This window comes from Malania oleifera, chromosome 1, assembly GCF_029873635.1.
Source record: "Malania oleifera isolate guangnan ecotype guangnan chromosome 1, ASM2987363v1, whole genome shotgun sequence".
NCBI classification, from domain to species: domain Eukaryota; kingdom Viridiplantae; phylum Streptophyta; class Magnoliopsida; order Santalales; family Ximeniaceae; genus Malania; species Malania oleifera.
In genome coordinates, this window is record NC_080417.1 from 155646908 (window position 1) to 155667147 (window position 20240).

Sequence of the window (20240 nt, forward strand, 5' to 3'; positions counted from 1 at the left end):
GGGCAACCCGAGAGGTCCGGTCGACCAGAAATGTTTCGGTCGACCAAGTCTCAAATGGTTCAGTCGACCAGGGAAATATTGAACTAAGGGCATGGTCGACCAGGAGAAGGCGATTTCCTAATTTTCCGAGTTTCGGTCGACCAGGGCATTTTGAACTGCTCGATTCGGTTGACCAGACCGTTGGGAAATCTCCCGAGGACCCTTTGATCGACCAGGTAGTTGTAGTACAAAAGTGGTCGGTCGACCAGATGGTCAAATTTTTGACTCCAGGGGGTTTCGGTCGACCAGGGTCTTTTGAACTACCTGGTTCAATCGACTAGGTGGTCAACTTTTGACCCCAGGGAGTTTCGGTCGACCAGGGCCTTTTGAACTACCTTTGCTAGTTGACCGGGTGGTCAAACTTTGACCTAGGGTGTCTCGGTCGACCAGGCCAAAATGAACTGGCTTGGCTAGTCGACCGAAAGTGCATCGTGTGTGCATTTTGGTCCCTTATTGAAGCAAACAAACCCTATTCAAGTGCCTAACAAATATATGTGAAAGTGTGAGTGTCTTAGGGGCACTTGGGGTCCAATTTGAAGACATCGAAAAAGTCTGGTATCGGTCGACCGAAGGGAAAACCCCAAGGTCTCTCTATGGTCATTTTTTCATTCATGGTTTGTTTGAGCTTACGTAGTAAATCATACATGTGATGTGTGTGAGCTTATTACAAACCAAATACCTACTTACTATTACAAACCAATATAAATATATTACAATACTGAATTATAAATTGGTTTTCAAGCTTTTCTTGCTTTGTGCACATCTTGATCTTATCATTCTTAGTTCCTGCACAAAACCTCAAACACTCATTAGATACAATGAGTATTTATCATAATCAAAACCGGGCGTGACCAATAAGGTCAACAGTGGTGGCTTCAGCTTGTCGATCCGGCGTAGAACTGGCCCGGAATTGAAGAGAGAGAGAGAGAGAGAGAGAGAGAGAGAGAGAGAGTCGTAGGAGAGAAAGAGGAGAGAGAGAGAACACACCAAAATCAAAGCAAGCTTCCTGGAGAAGCTTGCACAATTATATATATATATATATATATATATATATATAATATCATATTAACTTGCCAATTAAAACAAAGTTTCTTGAAGAAACTTGTACACTTTATATATATATATATATATATATATACCTTTAACCTATATATATTACATATATATCATAATAACTTACTTATATATATATACACACACACACACATATATATATGTGTTTCAATATATATATATATATATTCCTGATCATACTATTCATTTTACTTGTTAATTTAATTAATTTATTTTATTTTATTATTATTTTTATTATTTTTTTTAAAATTTTATTTTTCCCGGTTACTACAGAAAATCTAGAGAGAATGCAGAGAAACCAAATTCTAGAGAGAGAGAGAGGGAAGAGAAAAGCTAATTTTTTCGTCAAAAATATGATTTTTGCGCTTATATAGATGACTGGCCACGTGGCTTCGTCAACGAGCCACATCACCTCGTCGACGAGGCCAAGAAGAGAGTTCGTCAACAAATTCATAACTTTCGCCGAAGTACTTCAGGTCCTAAAATCGCCCATTTCGGTATATTTTTGTTTATGAGAAACGTGTCCTCATCAACGTGTCTAAGAAGGCTGTTCGTCGACGAAGGTAAGGATCTCGTCGATGAACCAATGGGTCCAAAACACCCTCTCTCAGTATCTTTTCGTCGACGAGGCACTAAACTTTGTCCATGAATCCTTCAAGGAGTTCGTCAGCGAAACCAGGGCATTTATTGACGAATCCTGTTTTAACCTTTTGAAATTTTCCTTTTCTCTATTATTTAATTATTATAATTTATGGGTCTTCACAAATTATTTTTCCAACTATAAGGTTTCATTTGATTCAGGTATTGAAACTTGTTTGTAATCGAAAGATTGTAATATAATGGTATAATAACTTGTATAAAAAAAAGAATGTGCATTGCAAATATATACATTAAAAGGTTGAGTTAAATTGTATTTCTTAATTCATCACACAAAATATATTAGAAATTCTTATTCTTAAATTTCAACATGAAAATGTATAATCCTATACCCTATTTCACATATGATAAAATAACATGAACTTTTTTTTTTTAATAAAGAATCTTACTTAATTTCATGAATCAAACACATGTTAATATATTATTAAATACTACAAAATAATTTACACAAGTAATTTATACAAGTTATTAAAATATTTTCTTTTAACTTCAACTAAAATATTCTTTTTTCTAAATGCTAAAACTAAATAATTAAATAAAAAACAACACCACCCATTAATTCTCATAAGTCATTCCCAACTTCTCTTAACCTATCCCTCCATTTTGATCAGCTGTCAATTTTTTTTAACCCATAGCCCACTCTTGACAATCCACCCAACCAAATAATAACCTATGTTCATTTACCTCTCTCACACGAATTTGCTAATCACCTTAAAAAAAATCATTTATTGTTGGAATAGAGTAAAACTAGATTTCATATTAACTATGTCTGTATAATTATTCACAATTTGATTGCTTTTGAAAGAAACTCATCAATTACATGAATTTATAATACACATTACTTACCTATGTCTTGTGCCCTCTAAGGTTCAACCCATCTTATTCACGAGGGTTTGTTTACTCATCTGCTACACATATATATAAATTTTCAAATCGGGTCCAAATGATTTATTTTGTGTAATACATATTTTGTACGATTACGTAATATTGTAGGGGTGGTTGTATAGAGTTAGTGCCGGACCTCTATGGTGGTCCGTAGAGAGGTATGTTGAAGGAGAAAATTACGAAAAGAGTAGGGAGTAGGGGAAGGAAGAAAAGACATTATTTTCTAAATTCCAATGCAAAACTAAACTATAAGACTTTGACATGCTCTAAAATTTCAACGCTAAAACAAAAATTTCAAACCTTCATTAAATAATTATTTTACTAAAAAAAGTTGGTAAAATTTTTTTTATCGTTCAACCGTCAACAACAAAAATGGTAAGTTAATATTCATTGAAGCATGCTAAATTTTAAATAGCTATTTAAACCTAAACAATTAAAAAGAGAACACTGCAATTGACTATTTAAACCTAAACAATTAAAAAGAGAACACTGCAATTGATTTTTCGATTTTCTAAAATCTCAAAATATCTCTACAAATGAATGAACGAAGATGAAATGATCAAAACAGAAAATACAGTTATATTTTAACATTTAAGAATAAGATTTTGAGAATTATGTAGACAGCTAATTGAATATTTAAAACAAGACGCGGTTTGCTAGCTAATTAAATAATTTTTTAGGATGAAAATGAAAATCACCTTCAATAAAATCAATCGTGGGGACGCCAACTTTTCAAACAATGAATAAATAAATAAATAAATAAATAAACGGTACAGGGTCAGAGTGTGTTGGTATGCGGCAGCTACTTGCAGATTCCTGCTTGGGTGCGGGGTTCATACGATAAGAAACCACTATAAGGTCCCTCTCTCGCTGGAATTGTTGCGAAACCCGTCCAGCAGAAACTGCCAGATGCATTTGCAAACGAAGACGACGGAGGAGGAGAAGCCCCCTAGTTTTAGCATCGCAGCCTCTCGATCGAATCCACAAAGAACTTGATTATTGCGCTTGCTTTGACTTTAATCACCTCTAAATTCCTCATATGGCTTGCGATCGTTCTCATTCTCGACTCATCCAGGTTTGCTCATTGCTTAGATCCCCCTCAACCTCTCATTTTCCTTGTAGTTTACGCAGATCACGGATCTTGTTGAGAAAAGTAGGTTGGATTTGAAAATTTTTAAATTTCTGAAAAAAGAATTATTGTATGCTTGTGTATTCTTGAATTTATAATCGCGCATTCATGTAATTTTGATGTAGTGTGTTAGAATCATTCAATCGAGATGATTTTCTGCACTAATCCGGAGGAAGGATTCTGAGGCGATTAGATCGTTCAAAGGAATGTTTATAATATCAATAATTTTGTAATGGAATTCGAATTTAGTTGTTTATTGCATTGCCAATAGTTGTCCATTTCTTGAGGAGTTCAGAAGTTCTCGACGAAATTTTAATTTCTATCGCGTTGAAAGCGTCCTTGCTGGCTTTGTTGTTATTTTTGCAGCAGCCTTATTTCGAATGCTAGGATCTGCTGCTTTATTTGATGTTGGAGAACCTAGACCTTCATAGCTTCATATGGATTGCTTCTTGTGTTTTGTTTAGAAGTAAATGGATTACAAACTACAATTAGTTGGAGTACAGTCCCATCTCGAAGTAAGTTTCTCCCTACTTTGTTTAATCTGCTGGCTGGCAGAGCCGTGTCTGGTGGCATGCCATGTTAGCCAACTTCGGTGTCTAAACCGCTCGGTCTATTTTTAGTTAGTTAGAGTGTTCCTGGTGATGATTTCTAAATGAAGAGACATTCATTATGACAGATGGGAACGCTGGATGATAAATCAATGCATGAGTTTGAGGAGGAGAATCTTTTCAGTCCCCAGACGTCGGCTCACAAGACAAATTCTCTCCATGCAACTCAACATGGATCTCCTTCAGGAGGTTCACAAGTTTCCAATGTTAAATTCTCCCGGAACAGTGTTTGTAGCAGCCTAAAGATTGTTATATTCTCAAACAAACTCAATTTGCTTTTGCCATTTGGGCCTTTAGCAGTCCTGGTTCATTCATTTAGTGGCCATCAAGTGAGCTGCATTTTTCTATACTGTTTTCTATTGTTGCATTCACTGTTTATATATGTTTTTACTAATGTTAAAGTGGATGGCAGGGTTGGGTCTTCTTCCTTTGCTTATTGGGCATTACACCTTTGGCTGAGCGTTTAGGTTATGCTACGGAGTATATTTCATGTCTCTCCTTCTTCTATTTTCTTGTAAGAAAACTTGGAATTTAAATTTCTAATATTGCTTGTATTGCTCTGATGTAGGCAGCTGGCATTCTTCACTGGACCTACAGGTAGTTCTTCATAACATGTTACCTGCAGTGAGGGTTATATTGTTTTTTATTTTTTCCGTTGTACTTAGGTGGCGTTCCCTTGGTGCCTTCATCCTTCATTTTTTAATAATATTTCTATTTTCTGATAAAAAAATTTTACTTTATCTTGCTAATTTTTTATTAGAAATTGTGAATGTCTTAGAAATCGTGAATTGTCTATGGAATTTGCTTTTATAAGTATGCAAACAAGTGTTTTTCCCCCTTTTTTTTGGGGGAGGGGATGAGGAGGAGGGAGGTATGTGTTTAATGATTATTTTGTTAGATGCACAAACAGTAATATTTACTCCCTCTAATGTCCCTTAAATTGATGCCGAGGGCTTCATTGAAAAAAAAAGCTAAGTCATACTGTTATTTTCTAACTAACAATGAATTAGAATGACTAGAAATGGGAGAAGAACCAAATTAGAATTGAGAATTACTGTTGATGGAAAGAAATGACTCCTTGACTCTTTATAGGATGCTAGAGTGATTGGATTGAATATTTTGAGCATTGGCCAGCAACTGTGCACAATAAATTTTAAAATTCGTGAGCTTGAGTGAGAGGGATGTAGGGAAGCTAGCCGTGGGATGGATCCATTTGACCCTAATTGGAGGTTGATGCCAGAGAACAAATCAATTGCTGTGTGTGTGTGTGTGAGAGAGGAGGCAAACAAGTATGCCGATTGCTTTGCTTGTTTTGTCAAACTTCAATCAATGGAGAACTTTTGGATGTGAAATGAGGCCTAGAAAATGTTACCCTACCTGGTAACATTTCTAAATCAAGGGATCATAGGATTGCGGATGATCTAGATTGGGATTTTGATAACCATGTTTAAAACCAATTGAATCAAAGTAACACGACCCTCAAAAGTAAAATAAGAACCTCTCCACCTCTCCAATCTTCTAGAGGCTTTCTCAAGTCTCAACCTAAAATGAGATGGAAGTAGGACTACCACTCAAAGGAACACCCAAATACACTAGGGGACAACCTAAAATACACAACTTGCCACATAAGCAAAATGGGAAGGAACATTAGAATCACTTTTAATACCTACAATCTTATTCTTGGATAAATTAATCCTTTGATCATAAACCTTATAAAATTTTGTGAAATAGTTAGAGCACATTAGAGAAGATTCTAAGGTCCTGAGAAAGAAAAAGGAGATGGTGTCATTTGCAATTGTAAATGATAATCAAAGTGTACCTTATACATTAGGCATGTGTTTATAATTTTCTAGTTTTAGTCTTTCTAATAAATTAGAATGATGTTGTAGTGTATAAACATGTGGGTTAACACAATTTTCCATCATTCTTTTTAGCGGGTGTAATTGGTTTTATTCGGTTTGGTAATTGACAAAATCGACAACCAAACCGAAAATTTCAGTTTTTAAATGTCATGAACCAACACTGAATCATAAACTGTCGGTTAATGAAAAAACCAAACTGCCGGTTTCTCAGTCCGGTTCAGTTAGCTTTGGTTTTCAAGGTTTTGGGCTGCATTTTGAATTTCACAAGGACCTCTAGCTTCACATGGGCCTACAGTGTTAGCCTAACAATAACTGTGTTAGGAGTAATTAATGAACTAGGAGTTAATATTATAGGAAGGGAAGCCTATTCCCTTCCCATGCGTAATTGATGTGGGATGGCGGGATTGTTTTTTGGGAGGCAAGCAGCAGCAACAAAGTAGCCATTCTGCTTGGAGTGTAGAGAAGCAAGCAGACTCAGTTGTCCCACATCGCCAATCTACAAGCTGGGGCAGCCTCATCTTGTGTATATAATGTATGGGTGTGCAATTGGCTGGTTCAGCCAATTCGACCAATTGACTAAATTAATCGAAAAAATTCGATTAACTATTCATCATAACCGAACCGACTGAACTACCATTAATGCGTGAACCTTAACCGACTGAACTGGATTTTCGGTTAATTCGATTAACCAAATCAAATTATAATTAATTATAGGAAAAAATATGATTGTATGCTTTCAATATTTAATTTATATTTAACTATTAATTAATTATATAATTTGGTTAAATCGGTTAACCGAAATACAAAACCGAACTAAACTGAATTAAAAATTAACCAAATTGAACCGACCGTATTTGGTTGGTTAATTCGGTTTTCACCGAATTATGCACACCCCTAATATAGTGCGACCCAAGCCTCCTATTTTCCCAAGATTGTACTATTTCCTAAAAAAAAAGAAACTGCTCCACATTTTCTCTTACATTGTGATTTTGCTCGGAGGATTTGGAGCCAGCTATTTAATTATTTTGGAGAATCCTGAGTTTGTCGAAAGACAATGGAGGAGTTTTTGGTAGGAAAAAGGAGGGTAAGGAGTCACGCAATTGTGCCTTATTTGCTGTATATTGGGGTTTGTGGATGGAGCAAAATGCGTGCATTTTTTCAAGGAAGAAGTTGTCTTTTTTGCTTGTGTGGAAGAAGATTCACCATTTGGCTTCGCTTTGGTGTGTGGGTCATGGGAACTTTATGGAGATGCATTTTTTTTTATATTCGATGTGAGTGGCTTTCCATTTTGAATTGATATGGCGTGCTGATTATTTTGGGTTGTTTTAAAATTCGTCTTGGTTTTTCACTTTTCATTTTTCTAGGGTAACCCAGAGTTTTGAAAGGAGATGCCTTATTCTTCTGCTAGTGCGTTCTTGTTCTATCAATGAATTTCTTTTGTTGTCTAGACAAAAAAAAAAAAAAAGAAAAGATGAAAAGTGGGAAAGCTGCCTATAGGACTAGATAACATCCCAATTGAAGTTTGGAAATGCTTGAGGGATAATGCAAGTATATGGGTAAGTAGTTATTCAACACTATTATAAAAATCAAGAAGATGCTAGAGGAATGGAGGAAAAACATGTTAATACCTATATACAAAAACAAAGTTGATATCCAAAATTGTAATAACTCATGGAATCAAACTTATAAATTATAGGATGAAACTATGGGAAAGAGTAATTGAACAAAGAGTGAGATTATAAATTGAGAATCTCAGAGAATCAATTTGGTTTTATGTTTAGGAGATTGAGAAGGAAAGCTATTTGTCTTTTAAGAAGGTTAATGGAAAAGTTTAGGTAAAAGAAGATGGACTTGCATATGGTTTTTATTGACCTAGAGAAAGTTTATGATATAGTACATAGGGAAGTAGATGTACTGATGTCATTAAGAATATGTATGATTGAGTAACTACTAGTGTTAAGACTGCAAAAGGAGAGTCTAGAGAATTCCCAATCACAATAGGTGTACATCAAGGTTCTACTTTGAGCACATATCTTTGGTTTTAGTGATTGACGAACTCATTAGGAATATCCAAAAAGAGATCCCATGGTGTGTTGTTTGCATTTGATTGATGAACGTAAGAGTGTAGTAGACCAAGAGGAACAATGGAGAACAACTTTAGAGTCCAAAGGTTTTAGGATAAGAAGATATAAGATAGAATATATGAGATGTAATTTTAGTTGAGTAAGGAGGAATATTAGAGATAAAATTAAATTTGATTATCACGAAATAATAGCACTAGTAGATTTCTTTACCTTGGATCTGTTATGCGAGAGAAAGGAGAAATTGAAGAGTATGTAATACGTAGAGTTAAAATAGGTTGGATAAAATGGAGGAGGGCTTCGAGCATGCCGTGTGATCATAGAATACCTTTAAAATTAAAAGAAAAGTTCTATAGGACTACACTATAAAACCAACTGTGCTCTATCAATCAAAATGTTGGGCAACTAAGAAACAACATATCCAAAAAGGGAAAGTTTCCAAAATGCGAATGCTAATGTAGATGACAGGTATAACATTAAAAGATAAATTAAGGAATAAACATAATTGCAATAATTTAGGCATAGAGCTTGTAGAAGATAAGATAGGGGAGGGGCGGCTTAGATGGTTTGGGCATCTGAAACGCAGGGCAAATATTGCATTAGTTAGGAGGAGTGAGCTAGTTATTGTTACTCGTAGTGGAAAGGGTAAAGGTCGACCTAAAATAATATTGAATGAGATAGTGAGAGAGGATTTAATAGCTCTTAAGCTAGGACAGGAAAATGTCCTTAATTGTGTGCAATTAATTACCTAGGAAAAAAGTTTCGCCATTGCTCTTGTATGCTGAAATTTTTTACTTGTTTCCCTGCTGGTCAATATAGATTCATTCTTTATGAGTTTATGTTTTTAAATGCTACTTCAAATTCTAGTACTTTATGACACATCCAATTCCAGTGAGAATCTGGGATATGAGAATGAGGAGGAAGTATGGGAAGCATCCCACCATTTCTAACATCCCATTCCAATGGAATACAAAATTATGGTATAACAGACTTATTGGTTGTCTTGATAATAAAGAGTTCTCTGTGTATGTGTGCATAATGTTTGTTTGTTTGTGTGTGTGTGTATATATATATATAGTGTTTATTCATGACTGAATTAATGTCATTCAACATCTTTCATTTTAACCTGTAGGATGGTCTGATCTTGTTTGAAAAAGCTGTCAGATGACCATCCATCCTTTTCTGGCTGGGGTTATTACTGAAATATTTGAATTATAAATTGCAGTTGGGGGTCTTCTAAATGCTACTTTTGGGAATGCAACAGAACTGATTATATCAATTCATGCACTGCAAATTGGAATGATCCGCGTTGTTCAACAGTCATTGTTAGGCTCTATTCTTTCTAACATGTTGCTGGTGCTTGGATGTGCATTTTTCAGTGGTGGGATTGTTTATCATAAGAAGGAACAGTTGTTTAACAAGGTAACTATATTATTGTTATTTTCTAGGGTCCTTTTTTACTTTTATTTTTTTATCTTGTTATTTATGTTTTGACATTATTATGGAGCGCAGGGAACTGCTATTGTGAACTCTGGGTTGTTATTGATGGCTGTCATGGGCCTGCTCTTTCCTGCTGTTTTGCACTTCACACACACTGAAGTGCATTTTGGAAAGTCAGAGTTGTCTCTTTCAAGGTTTAGCAGCTGTGTTATGCTTATAGCATATGTTGCATATCTTGTTTTCCAGTTAAAGACTCAAAATGATTTATATGCTCCTATTACTGAGGTAAATTTCCTTAATATTTTTCCACATTTAAGTTTATTGTAGATCAATATTTTATAAGGCTCAATCGAGGCTCTCTTCAAGTCAGGCATTGCCAAAACTCCCTAAGTCTCAATCTAGAATACCAAATCCCACAAAGGCCAATGAATTATATACTAAGCCTATGCTTGGGAGAGGCCTTGGATTTGGGAAAAATGTAATAGAAAATTTTATTGAATTTTGTTCAAATCCACAAAAATCCAAATCTAAGGCCCAAAATCCATGCTTCCAAATGCAGCGCAAGACTTATGCTATTAGATTACCACTTCACCTAAAAGCTTAAGCTATTAGGTTGCGGGCTACCAATGTATATCAAGCTTTAACACTTCCCCTACATATGTAGCCCGACAGCACTTGGAGAGATAAACCCATAATAAATAACACCCATTACAGGGAATAAGTAATTTTTTAAACACCACACAGTAAACATGGGCAAGGAGACTAGAACGTAGGACCTCTTGGTAACTTGCTTTGATACCATGTTAGAATACTACTTTACCTAAAAGTTTAAGCTATTAGGTTGTGGGCTAATAATGTGTATCAAGTTTTAAATTGTGCATTTGAACAAGAGGCACACCTTTTGTGCCTTTGAAGTTGAGGCTCACATGTTTATATGGAAAGGAATGTCCTAATATGACTTGATCTCTAAGACCCTTGCACCTCAACCTTTCCAAAATAATCGTGAGCCCCATTTTAGATCATGAAATAATCTCAATTTTGTGATGTTATAACTATCTCTTGGCATGTTTTATTTGATGAATTTAATTTAGTATCTTTTGAATGACTAATAAGTAATTTAAAAATTATTCTCGTTTTTTTTTTTTTTAAATTTCATTGTAATTTTTTTTTCTCTTTATTTTTAAAAATATATGTAATCTATTTACATATTTTTTGCCTAAAAATATGAAATTCTCAAATGGCATATCCCTCACCTCATAAGGGTTAAGACACCTTTGTCTTCTAAAACATTGTAATAGATTATAACTAGCTGGAGTTGAATTTCTGTGGTGTCACTAATTAGGGTGTTGTTATGTTTTACCCTTCACTTATTGAACCTAAATTAGGTGTGATGTTTGCTATTTCATACTTGCAACCCATAAAATCCTAATTCATGGAGTTAATTCTTTGATTTTTCCAGGATAGAGGCTTTGAAATGACCAGTCATAATTACCTTGTTGTGTTTTCCAAATTCCTCTTCTTCTCATCATAGCTTTGTATAATTTAGTGGTGGTTAATGACGTATTCATACTTGCAACCAATAGAATCCTAACTTAGTGTGCTTAATGACGTGATTTAGTGGTGCCTAATGACCAGTTATAGTTATCTTATTTCATCCTAAATTAGGTGTGAGGTTTCTACTTGCAACCAATAAAATCCTAATTCATGTAGTTATTCTATGGACTTGTTGATGACCACTAAAATTGAGGAATGACTACTAATTTACCTTACTGCTAAGTGCTATACCCCCACTCCCCACATGAATTATAATCGCTTGGGTACAAAGTATCCCAAGTTTCTGTTAACATGCTCTGCGTGAGAGAGACTTTGCTTTAACCAAATATCTGAAGTTCTACTTCTATAAGATAACACATGTTAATACATACTGGGTGGCTCTATTAAGTTGGTGCTGGTTTTACTTTTCTCATTTTCAATGAATGACGACTTCTTATTATTGTATCCGTTTCTCTGTCCAAGTTTCAATAAAGCTTCGTTTTCTATAAAAGGAATGTAATATCTAATCAGGTTTAATTTGTAGCTCTGCCTATGCCGTATTTGGGGTCTTACAGAGCTAGAGTCTATAAAATACAATTAGTCAGCTTAGAGAGGATAAATGTTGCTGTAGGCTGATTTCCTATCAAAAAAATTTAGTGACACAAATGCTTGGCTAGTGATTTTTCAAGTTTTTTCAACTTGTCTATGCTTTTCTATAGTATATCCGTATTGACATTCTTTTATCATTATTGAGCAATGTGCATTATTCTTCTACTTTTGTTCTTTCCCCCATTAGCTATGTATTGATCATATGATAAATGGAATGAGTTTAGGAAGGAAGTCAGAGTGATGATAACTCAGATGATGATGAAGCTCCTGAGATCTCTAAATGGGAATCAATAATTTGGCTTTCAATTTTGACTGCTTGGATCTCATTTTTATCAGATTATCTAGTTGATGCCATACAGGTAACTTTTGTTTATTGGAATTTCCCATTGCTGGTTGAGAATACTAGTACATAAATTTCAAATTTTTCATTGTATTTTTCTTTTGAATGATGACTAAGCCAGTATTCTAAAGACAGTTTAATCTTAATTTTCCTAGATGCATCTAGGACCCACTAAAATATGCAATCTATTGTATGGTGTAGTGTTATCAATGCTAACTTGAATCCTTGTTTGTGGTAAATGCTTCTTGACACACATGATTCCACTTGTGTCATGATATTGCCATTTTTTTTCGTAATCTGTCGCAAAGGAAAGGACTATGGTTGCATTAGGTTGATGGCTAATGTTAAAACTCTTTTTACTTTGTGGACATTGTTTATTTCAATTTAAGTTTCACTTTCGTTGATCCAAGTACATCTTCTGATTTCCTATTCTTTTGGTTTTTCCCCATCTTGGTTCCTTTTCCTATTGGTCTATTAGAAGTGGTTGCCACTCATCTATGCTGTAACATTTTTTTTTGGCAAACAATGCTCATGAGAATTGGTATCATTTTATGCGTAGTCTTAAATTTAGGAAATTTTGCCAAAATTTGGTCAAACTTCTGGATTTTGGGAGACTTTGAAATGAAATTGAGTTTCAATTTCTTTTATGCAAAATTTTGGCCAAAATTTCAGAAATTTCAAAGAAAAACTGAAAAATTTGAGAAAAAACTGGTGTTTTTATTTTTTTTTCTATATTTTGCACAATTATCTATTTAAATATTTCCCAACCATAATGTTATAAGCCCAAAGAGGAAAGAAAGGAGCTACTGCAAAAAGTTTGATGTAATTGAGACATGATCCACATAATAAAAGATCATAGCCCTTAGATATCTGCAAGCCTTATGGTCAAACCTAGCCCTCGGGTGGTTGGGTGGAATCCTTATTAACAAGAGATTGAGGGAGTGAGGGGCCAGTTCCTTTCACACATTATAAGTTTCGTTTACAGTTCCATAATTGCTTATATGTTTCTAGTGTTTTTTGAAAATTGAAATCAAAATTTCCATAAATGGAGACCTTGAAATTTCCATCAAAATAAAAATTTTAGTCCTTTAGGCTTTATATTTAGGAAATTGGTTTTTTGCTTCTACGATCTTACGTTCACAAGCTTACTTCTGGTTTGTTAATTGTCTTGTAGGGAGCATCTGTTGCATGGAAAATGCCAGTTGCTTTTATTAGTGTTATCTTGCTTCCAATTGTGGGGAATGCTGCTGAGCATGCAAGTGCAATAATGTTTGCCATGAAAGACAAGCTTGTAAGAATTTATCTGCTTGTCTTCTAAATTTTTATTTGTATGCCTTTTATATAATTCACTTAATTTTCTTTGCAGGACATTTCTTTGGGAGTGGCAATAGGATCATCAACACAAATATCCATGTTTGGGGTAAGTTAATAGGAATAAAGTAAATATAGACTTGAGAATTTATATTTCATATTTACAATGCATGCTGATGCATCAAACTATAACCTATTGCATAAGTTGGTTGGATGGAAATGCAGGGGTAAGTTATAAGATAAATAAAATGTAGACTTCTAGATCTAAATTTAGTATTTACGCATCATAGCCTAGGTTCGAGTTGGTGCAGTGGGATACTTGAACTTGGCTCGAGTCTAAAATTTTGATTCGGAGCTTGAACTTGATCAATCTTAAAATTGTTGAACTTGGGCTTGATTCAATTGCAAGTTCTTAGTTCACTTTTGTGATATATATATTTTTTGATAAGTAAAATAGTATATATTAGATTACATATGTTATAGAAATAATAAAATTAAAAAGCTCATTTAAACTTGAATAGTATTGCAAAAACTTAAACTTGGCTTATCAAGCTACTCGAGTCGCTCGAGCTCAACTTGAACTCAAGTGGAAATGGGTTGGGTCAAGATGTAGGATGAGTTGAGCTCAAGTAGCTCATAAGCAAGCTTGACTCACTTACACTCCTACAGAATCTATGGCATGGTTGTATGGAAACATGGATAATGACGTTGCAGGACTTGAAATTTTAAAATCAAATCTATTTTTTAAATTTCACAGTATTCTTTCATCTTTCAAGTTTTTTATTTGAAGCAGAGGTAAGAAAATCTATTGGCTCTTTGTGTCATTTTGGTTAGCTGAGAGAGGGCACAACAGAAGGCCTCCTTGGTTAAATATTAGGATTTAGGATAAGGTTATTTTAACTTCAGTTATATTTTATAACTAGTAAAAATACCCATGCTACACAGTGGAGCAAATTTAAATGTAAAATCCTGAAAAATAAAAATTGCATGAGTTTCAAAAAAATATTGCATTGAGTATTTTGCCCAAGTTAATTGTTAAACCTCCACCTCAATTCATTTTGGAAAGTTTACAATCCACACAAAATTTACAATATAAAAAAGAAACTGAAAGTATGGGCAAAAAGTCTGAAAGCTAATAGTCATAGACAAATAAAAATAAATATTTATGTAAATTCAAATTCAGTGCAAGACTACATAAAGGATACAGATACGCATGAATTAGCAACACCTCCATCCAAATATGTGAGTCACCCAAAGAAAAGGGGAAAAAACAAAAGAAAAATATTTGGTGTCTTATTTGCACAAGATATCAATTTATTGCGCTTCAAGTAAAAATAAAATAAAATAATGATGATAATAATAAGATAGCGGGATGAAATAATCATAATTTCAGGAGGGACTCCTTAAAGGGATTAAGCAATGACAACTCTAAATTACCCAAATCTGTTCCATCTGTTTGATTATTCAATTTCAGTGCTTAATATAAACAATTACGGATGATGAATTCAAATACCAGGGCAGTGAATATCACAGTTTGGGGCCTTACAGAGTGGCAAAGTGGCCAAGAAGGAGGCCATAATTTGTGGGGGGAGGGGCAGGGGGAGGGACTTGAAGAATAAAAGAGATTGAACAATTGAAGCCACTGCTCAACCTGTGGGCACCTCTTCCACCAACCATCTGCTGCTGGTGTGGGAGAGAGGGAGGGAGGGAGTTGAAGAAGATAAGAGTTTGGAGTATTGAAGCCACTGCCGAATCTGTGGGAACCTCTATCAACCATTTGCCTCATGCATCCTTAGCCACTGCCTTGACCCCAGCAGCCAGCCCTGCTGCTGACTAAAACCAAGATGCCCCAACCTTGATAATAACAAACAAATGAAAACATAATTTTAGCCCTAAGGAAACCACCAGAGCAAGGTACTTCCTATTCATCACCAACTGCAACCAGCTGCAGGAACAGCAGCGCCTAAGCGCCATGAAGGCCTCTGTTCCCCTTATCTGGGATGTTAGCATCCTGAGAGGCTGCGCTCCCCATGCAGCAACATAAAAATAGGAAAAAAAACTCTTATGGCAACAACATGACCCATGAATCCGACCTGGGCAACCCAAACCCACGTGGCTCCCACTGAAACCCAACATGTGTCCAGCCAAGGCTGAGCTTAATTCAGTTTTACTTATACATAATACCTTATCCTTTTTTTTGGGGGGATTGCATCAGCTCAAGTTTTGTGGCACCAGGATGTCGAAACCTGTTTTCCTCAACAATTTGTTCTTTATGTTATGGATTTATCATTCATGGACAGGTATGGAACTTTTTATAATTTAGGGAGTGTTTCATCATGGTATAAATGCTATCCTTTCTGGGACAATAACAGGAAGGGAGCGACCAGCAATGATAACTCTCTTGAGTTGGGAATAAAAATGCTTTATTTCCCTGCACTTATTTATATTTTGCTTGGAAATGTCAAAGAGACTTGATATACACATAGCAATAAAGAATGTATAATTTATGCTTAATGGTTAATAAGAATGCCAATATGTCAGACTCTGAGCTATGCACTTATTTGAAAAAATATAAGTTTTTTTACATAGAAAGAATAATTGAAAATATTCAATTGTATTATTAAGTAATCAGCATATGAGTACCCCATCCCCTTTTCCCTGCCCAAAGATAATTAATAGAATAAATAAATAAGATCCCATCTCTTTTTGAAGAATTTATCATTTGCCTGTTGACTATGTTTTCAAATTGGAAAATTTTTTAAATTAAAATGTGAGAAACTGATGATGATGATGGTCTTAGCATCATGATCCATATGTTGTTCAACGAGTTCTTTGTTTCAGTTTCCATGTATTATTATTTTCACAACTGCATTCCTATTGGGGCTTATTGCATGCATATGACTTCATATATAAAAATATATATTGTGATGAGAGATTTTTTCTTTTTCTTTTTTGACATTGAGAACAAGCCTCATCAAAACAATTTTGCACTCTCTCTTGAAAAAACAATAATGTGAAAATTAATAAAGAGAAATATCTTGGAGTGGGATGTGGTTTTAGGAAGGTGATCATGGAATATCTAATTCATAATTTCTTGATCATGTTACTGCCGCATTGCATATTTCGCTGGCTAATAGCAGTTTAAGTCTTCTTGTATTTATTATAGTACAGTTTGTCTTGATGGCTCATTTATTGATATAGTTTTATACTTGTCACAATGATTAATGTTGTTATTATGCTCAACATTTTTATGATATTATATCTTGCAAATTTATATTCTAAAAATTATATTCTTGTAATATCTGCAGATTCCTTTTTGTGTGGTCGTTGGGTGGATGATGGGCCGTCCTATGGACCTGAATTTTCAACTTTTTGAGACAGCTACTCTTTTTATAACTGTATTAGTTGTAGCCTTCTTGCTGCAGGTTTGTTTTCTCAAGGTCTAAAAAAATATATATCTCTAAGCTTCAGTATGCAGTGTCATCATCAAGAAACTAGAGCAATGATGTTTTGATGCATTGATGGGCTGTATTTATGCTTCTTAGAAATTCCCACATGATTCAGAACCTTCTAAAATAAGCCTTAGGTGACATAGGAACCTAGTAACACACTCAAATGTCTTTAAAATGGAAGCTTTCTGAACTTGTAATGGGCTAACTTGCAACCAAAGACTGAGCTCACTTGAACTCAAAGTAAAACCATATGAACTTCATGTAAAAATCTATGAAAATTGGAGACCTTTCTAACCATAAGTCCAAATGACACAAAATGCCAAACCATTATCAAATTACAAAAAACCCTCCCATGAAGTATAATGATCTCATAAATAGTGAATATCACAATAAACCCAAAACTCTTGTTTCTCAACTTCTGTGTGTATTGAGACTGGTAAATCTGGAGAATTATTGCAGAATACTGAGACCCTCAAAATTTCCCTCATTTCTTTCTCTCTTCCCCATGGTTATCCATTTCATTCTCTTTTTGTTTTTGTTCCTGTTGTTTCTCCCCTTATACTCTCTATATTTTCCTATTTTTCCTCTGCATTAGGTTCACTATTATTTTTGCATTAATGTCTTATACAGCATTGCAAAGTTTTTTCCCTTTTTATTGTTTTTTTTTTTGCAGGAAGGAACAGCTAATTATTTTAAAGGTTTAATGCTCATTCTTTGCTATCTGATTGTTGCTGCAAGTTTCTTTGTGCACGTTGACCCTGTTTCAGTAGGTCAGTTTTTAGTGAATTCGTTATGCTTAATGGATGCACTGCCTGTACTAATTGATTATCTCTAATTGTCCAAAATACACGTGACATTCTTTGAGTAGTCTTATCATAGAATTGCCATGCTTACTGACTTGAAGTTGTTGCTTTGCAGAGGACAAGCACCTGAAAAGGTTGTGAAGAGCTGTGAACTCGTGAGGTGACCTTTGTCCATTTTTGCTGTACATATTTATAAATCCAGCCACTTCAATTTCCTGAGCTTCTAGATTCAAGTTTCAAAACAATGCGAGTTCAGGTACCTGGCTGATTTTTTTATTCTTTGTTTAGGCTCCAACTATGAAGTTACTATTCACTTGTATCTTGAAACTAAAATTCTATTTAGTGTAGAAGAATTTATTCTTTTGATTTTTTCGACATTGTAGAGGATAGCAATTGAGGGGACAAAAATACCTTCACTGATAGAAACTGGACTCATCATGATTGATGGTTTACAATTGTTTTAATAATATTGTCATATGACTGTCTAAGTTTTTGTCACTTGTCGTTTGAGATTTTCATTTTGGCCCCAATTTTAACATTTCCAATTCGAGTCATTTTGCATTGACTTGATTGGAATACACTGAGAGACTTGCATGAAGATGCAGGCATTAAGATACTTGTTTTGCTCAAGGGCATACACATTCTTCTAAATTTTGATTTGATGCTCAAAAAAATTATTGAGCATTCTCCAGCATCAGCCATTAGTACTCTGGTGGAATAGGCCAATGTGGGTTGGGAGTAGCCAAATACCGGCTGTGGCCAGTAAAAACCTGTAAATTAGGAAGGTACAGGAGAATAAATGCACTGTTTTGAATGCTAGAATGACACTAGGCCTTTTCCTGCTAGTTCAAAATGGAATTAAGTGCTTACCAGTTTCATCTGATGTCTTTGTTTGTAGATCAAATTCCTGATTTAGCATATTACTTTTGCCATTACTATGTAAAATTTCAAAATGGAGTTAAATCTGGGGGAACTTTTGAACCATATATTATATAGGCACCTAGTAAAAAAATGTCAGTCTCTGGAGTCTGGATGGTTCCTCTGCACAATTGTTCCTCCTTACATCCCACTTTTTTCATGTTTTATTTGCTCTGCTACTAAATCCCTAATGATGCTTTCCCATTAGTTGCCCAAATCTGTAGATGAACCAAAACTCATGATTTCTGCATTATGATCGTCATTTCGGGTCTTGTGCTGCTGTAGCAGATCTAAAGGCCTTCCTCAGACTTCTTCTGAGCTATCCTTGTCTAGGGCTACTGACGCTGACACTATTCATCTCTCAGTTGCTTAAGAAAGCTTGATCCAAGAGTTACGAAGGGCCACGGTCAATGCAGCATTCCTGACACTCATGGTGGATGAATTCACATCCTGTCTGTTGATCAAGAGACCTAATTTGATGACCAGAAAGGATTTGGTGAGCCAGCATGTGGTTGTAGGCATGTATTTTTTCAAGGACCAATCCTCAAGTCTAAATTAACAACCACTAATGTTAGATTGATGCAGCTGTCTGCTGCTATATATGACATGACCCCCGGTCCCAATTTACAATCAATGTGACTATATTTTCCTTTCCTGTATTTGTCTCTCAAAAATGCAAATATCATCTTTCTATTCAGTTATGCTTCTTTTGCATTTTTTTTCCTCGCTTGTTTTTAGCATTATTTAGAAACGAAATGGTTTTGAACTGGTGCAAAGCAGTGGACTACATTGAAATGAATTCCAATTACTACAGATGTTTATGTCATTGCTCCGTTGATATGTTGATTCTATCTCCTTTAATCTCAGGAGTCTTGAATATTTTGGTCCAGGCATCTGACTAGTTCGTGTTCGATTTGTTCATTTCTGGTGTTTCTTTTGGTGGAAATGAAATGTACCAGCATAGCTACAACTGGTTACTGCAATGTTAACTTATGTTTGGAGAGAGCTTGAATTTGTAGAAATAACATAAAATTATATTGAAATTTATCAAAAGTTACCCAAATTCAAATCTATGGCTCGAAATTTATGCTTCCAAATGTAGCATTAGTATGTATTGCCAATTTTGATTTCTTACCTTCTTCAGTTCTCTGAGGCAAGTAGAATATACCAATGAGCCACTATTTGGGGGGCACACTACCCATTTGGATTACTGTATATGGATTAAGCTCAATATGATTTTATAATTCACTTTGTCCAAAATTTGAACTTCAAACTTCCAAACAAAGGTAAGTGAAAAATATGGGCTGCTTGACTTTTTTAAACTTTGCCACCAGATTAGGTTGTGCTAGTAGCATGAATTTTGGACTTGAATTTAGATTTTTTACAGATTTGATTGAAATTTATTACAATTTTATTCAATTTTTTCTAAATTTATACTAAATTTAAATGAAGGTTCAAATTGTAAATTGCATCAGTGTTGGGGATAATATGAACGTTTT

General features: G+C 34.7%; 1 protein-coding gene across 10 annotated transcripts; it reads left to right on the forward strand.

The window, feature by feature from the left end:
* The first annotated feature begins 3435 nt into the window (after positions 1–3435).
* On the forward strand, positions 3436–19812 carry LOC131168206 (vacuolar cation/proton exchanger 5-like). Of its 10 annotated transcripts, none has more exons than XR_009140252.1 (14): positions 3455–3730; positions 4151–4299; positions 4461–4721; positions 4805–4872; positions 4961–4989; positions 9561–9757; positions 9848–10060; positions 12142–12276; positions 13432–13548; positions 13624–13677; positions 16877–16993; positions 17694–17790; positions 17939–18079; positions 19609–19812. XR_009140252.1 is itself a non-coding variant. In XM_058127528.1 (12 exons), exons 1-12 carry the CDS (start codon positions 3695–3697, stop codon positions 17962–17964), a joined length of 1350 nt encoding a protein of 449 aa, XP_057983511.1. In that variant the 5' UTR covers positions 3455–3694; the 3' UTR covers positions 17965–19554. The 10 variants fall into 10 exon arrangements, 1 of the variants encoding a protein (XP_057983511.1); XR_009140246.1 differs by lacking the exon at positions 19609–19812 and adding an exon at positions 19027–19554 and having other exon boundaries at positions 3455–3808; positions 3910–4299; XR_009140248.1 differs by lacking the exon at positions 19609–19812 and adding an exon at positions 18950–19554.
* Positions 19813–20240: the final 428 nt, after the last annotated feature.

What these genes read in the sequence shown, in the direction of transcription:
- LOC131168206 (XM_058127528.1), top strand. Translation starts at nt 3,695, where the DNA reads ATGGCTTGCGATCGTTCTCATTCTCGACTCATCCAG. An exon ending in CGTTTAGGTTATGCTACGGA is followed by an intron (nt 4,873 to 4,960) that starts GTATATTTCATG and finishes GCTCTGATGTAG; the next exon opens with GCAGCTGGCATTCTTCACTG. An exon ending in AGGAACAGTTGTTTAACAAG is followed by an intron (nt 9,758 to 9,847) that starts GTAACTATATTA and finishes TATGGAGCGCAG; the next exon opens with GGAACTGCTATTGTGAACTC.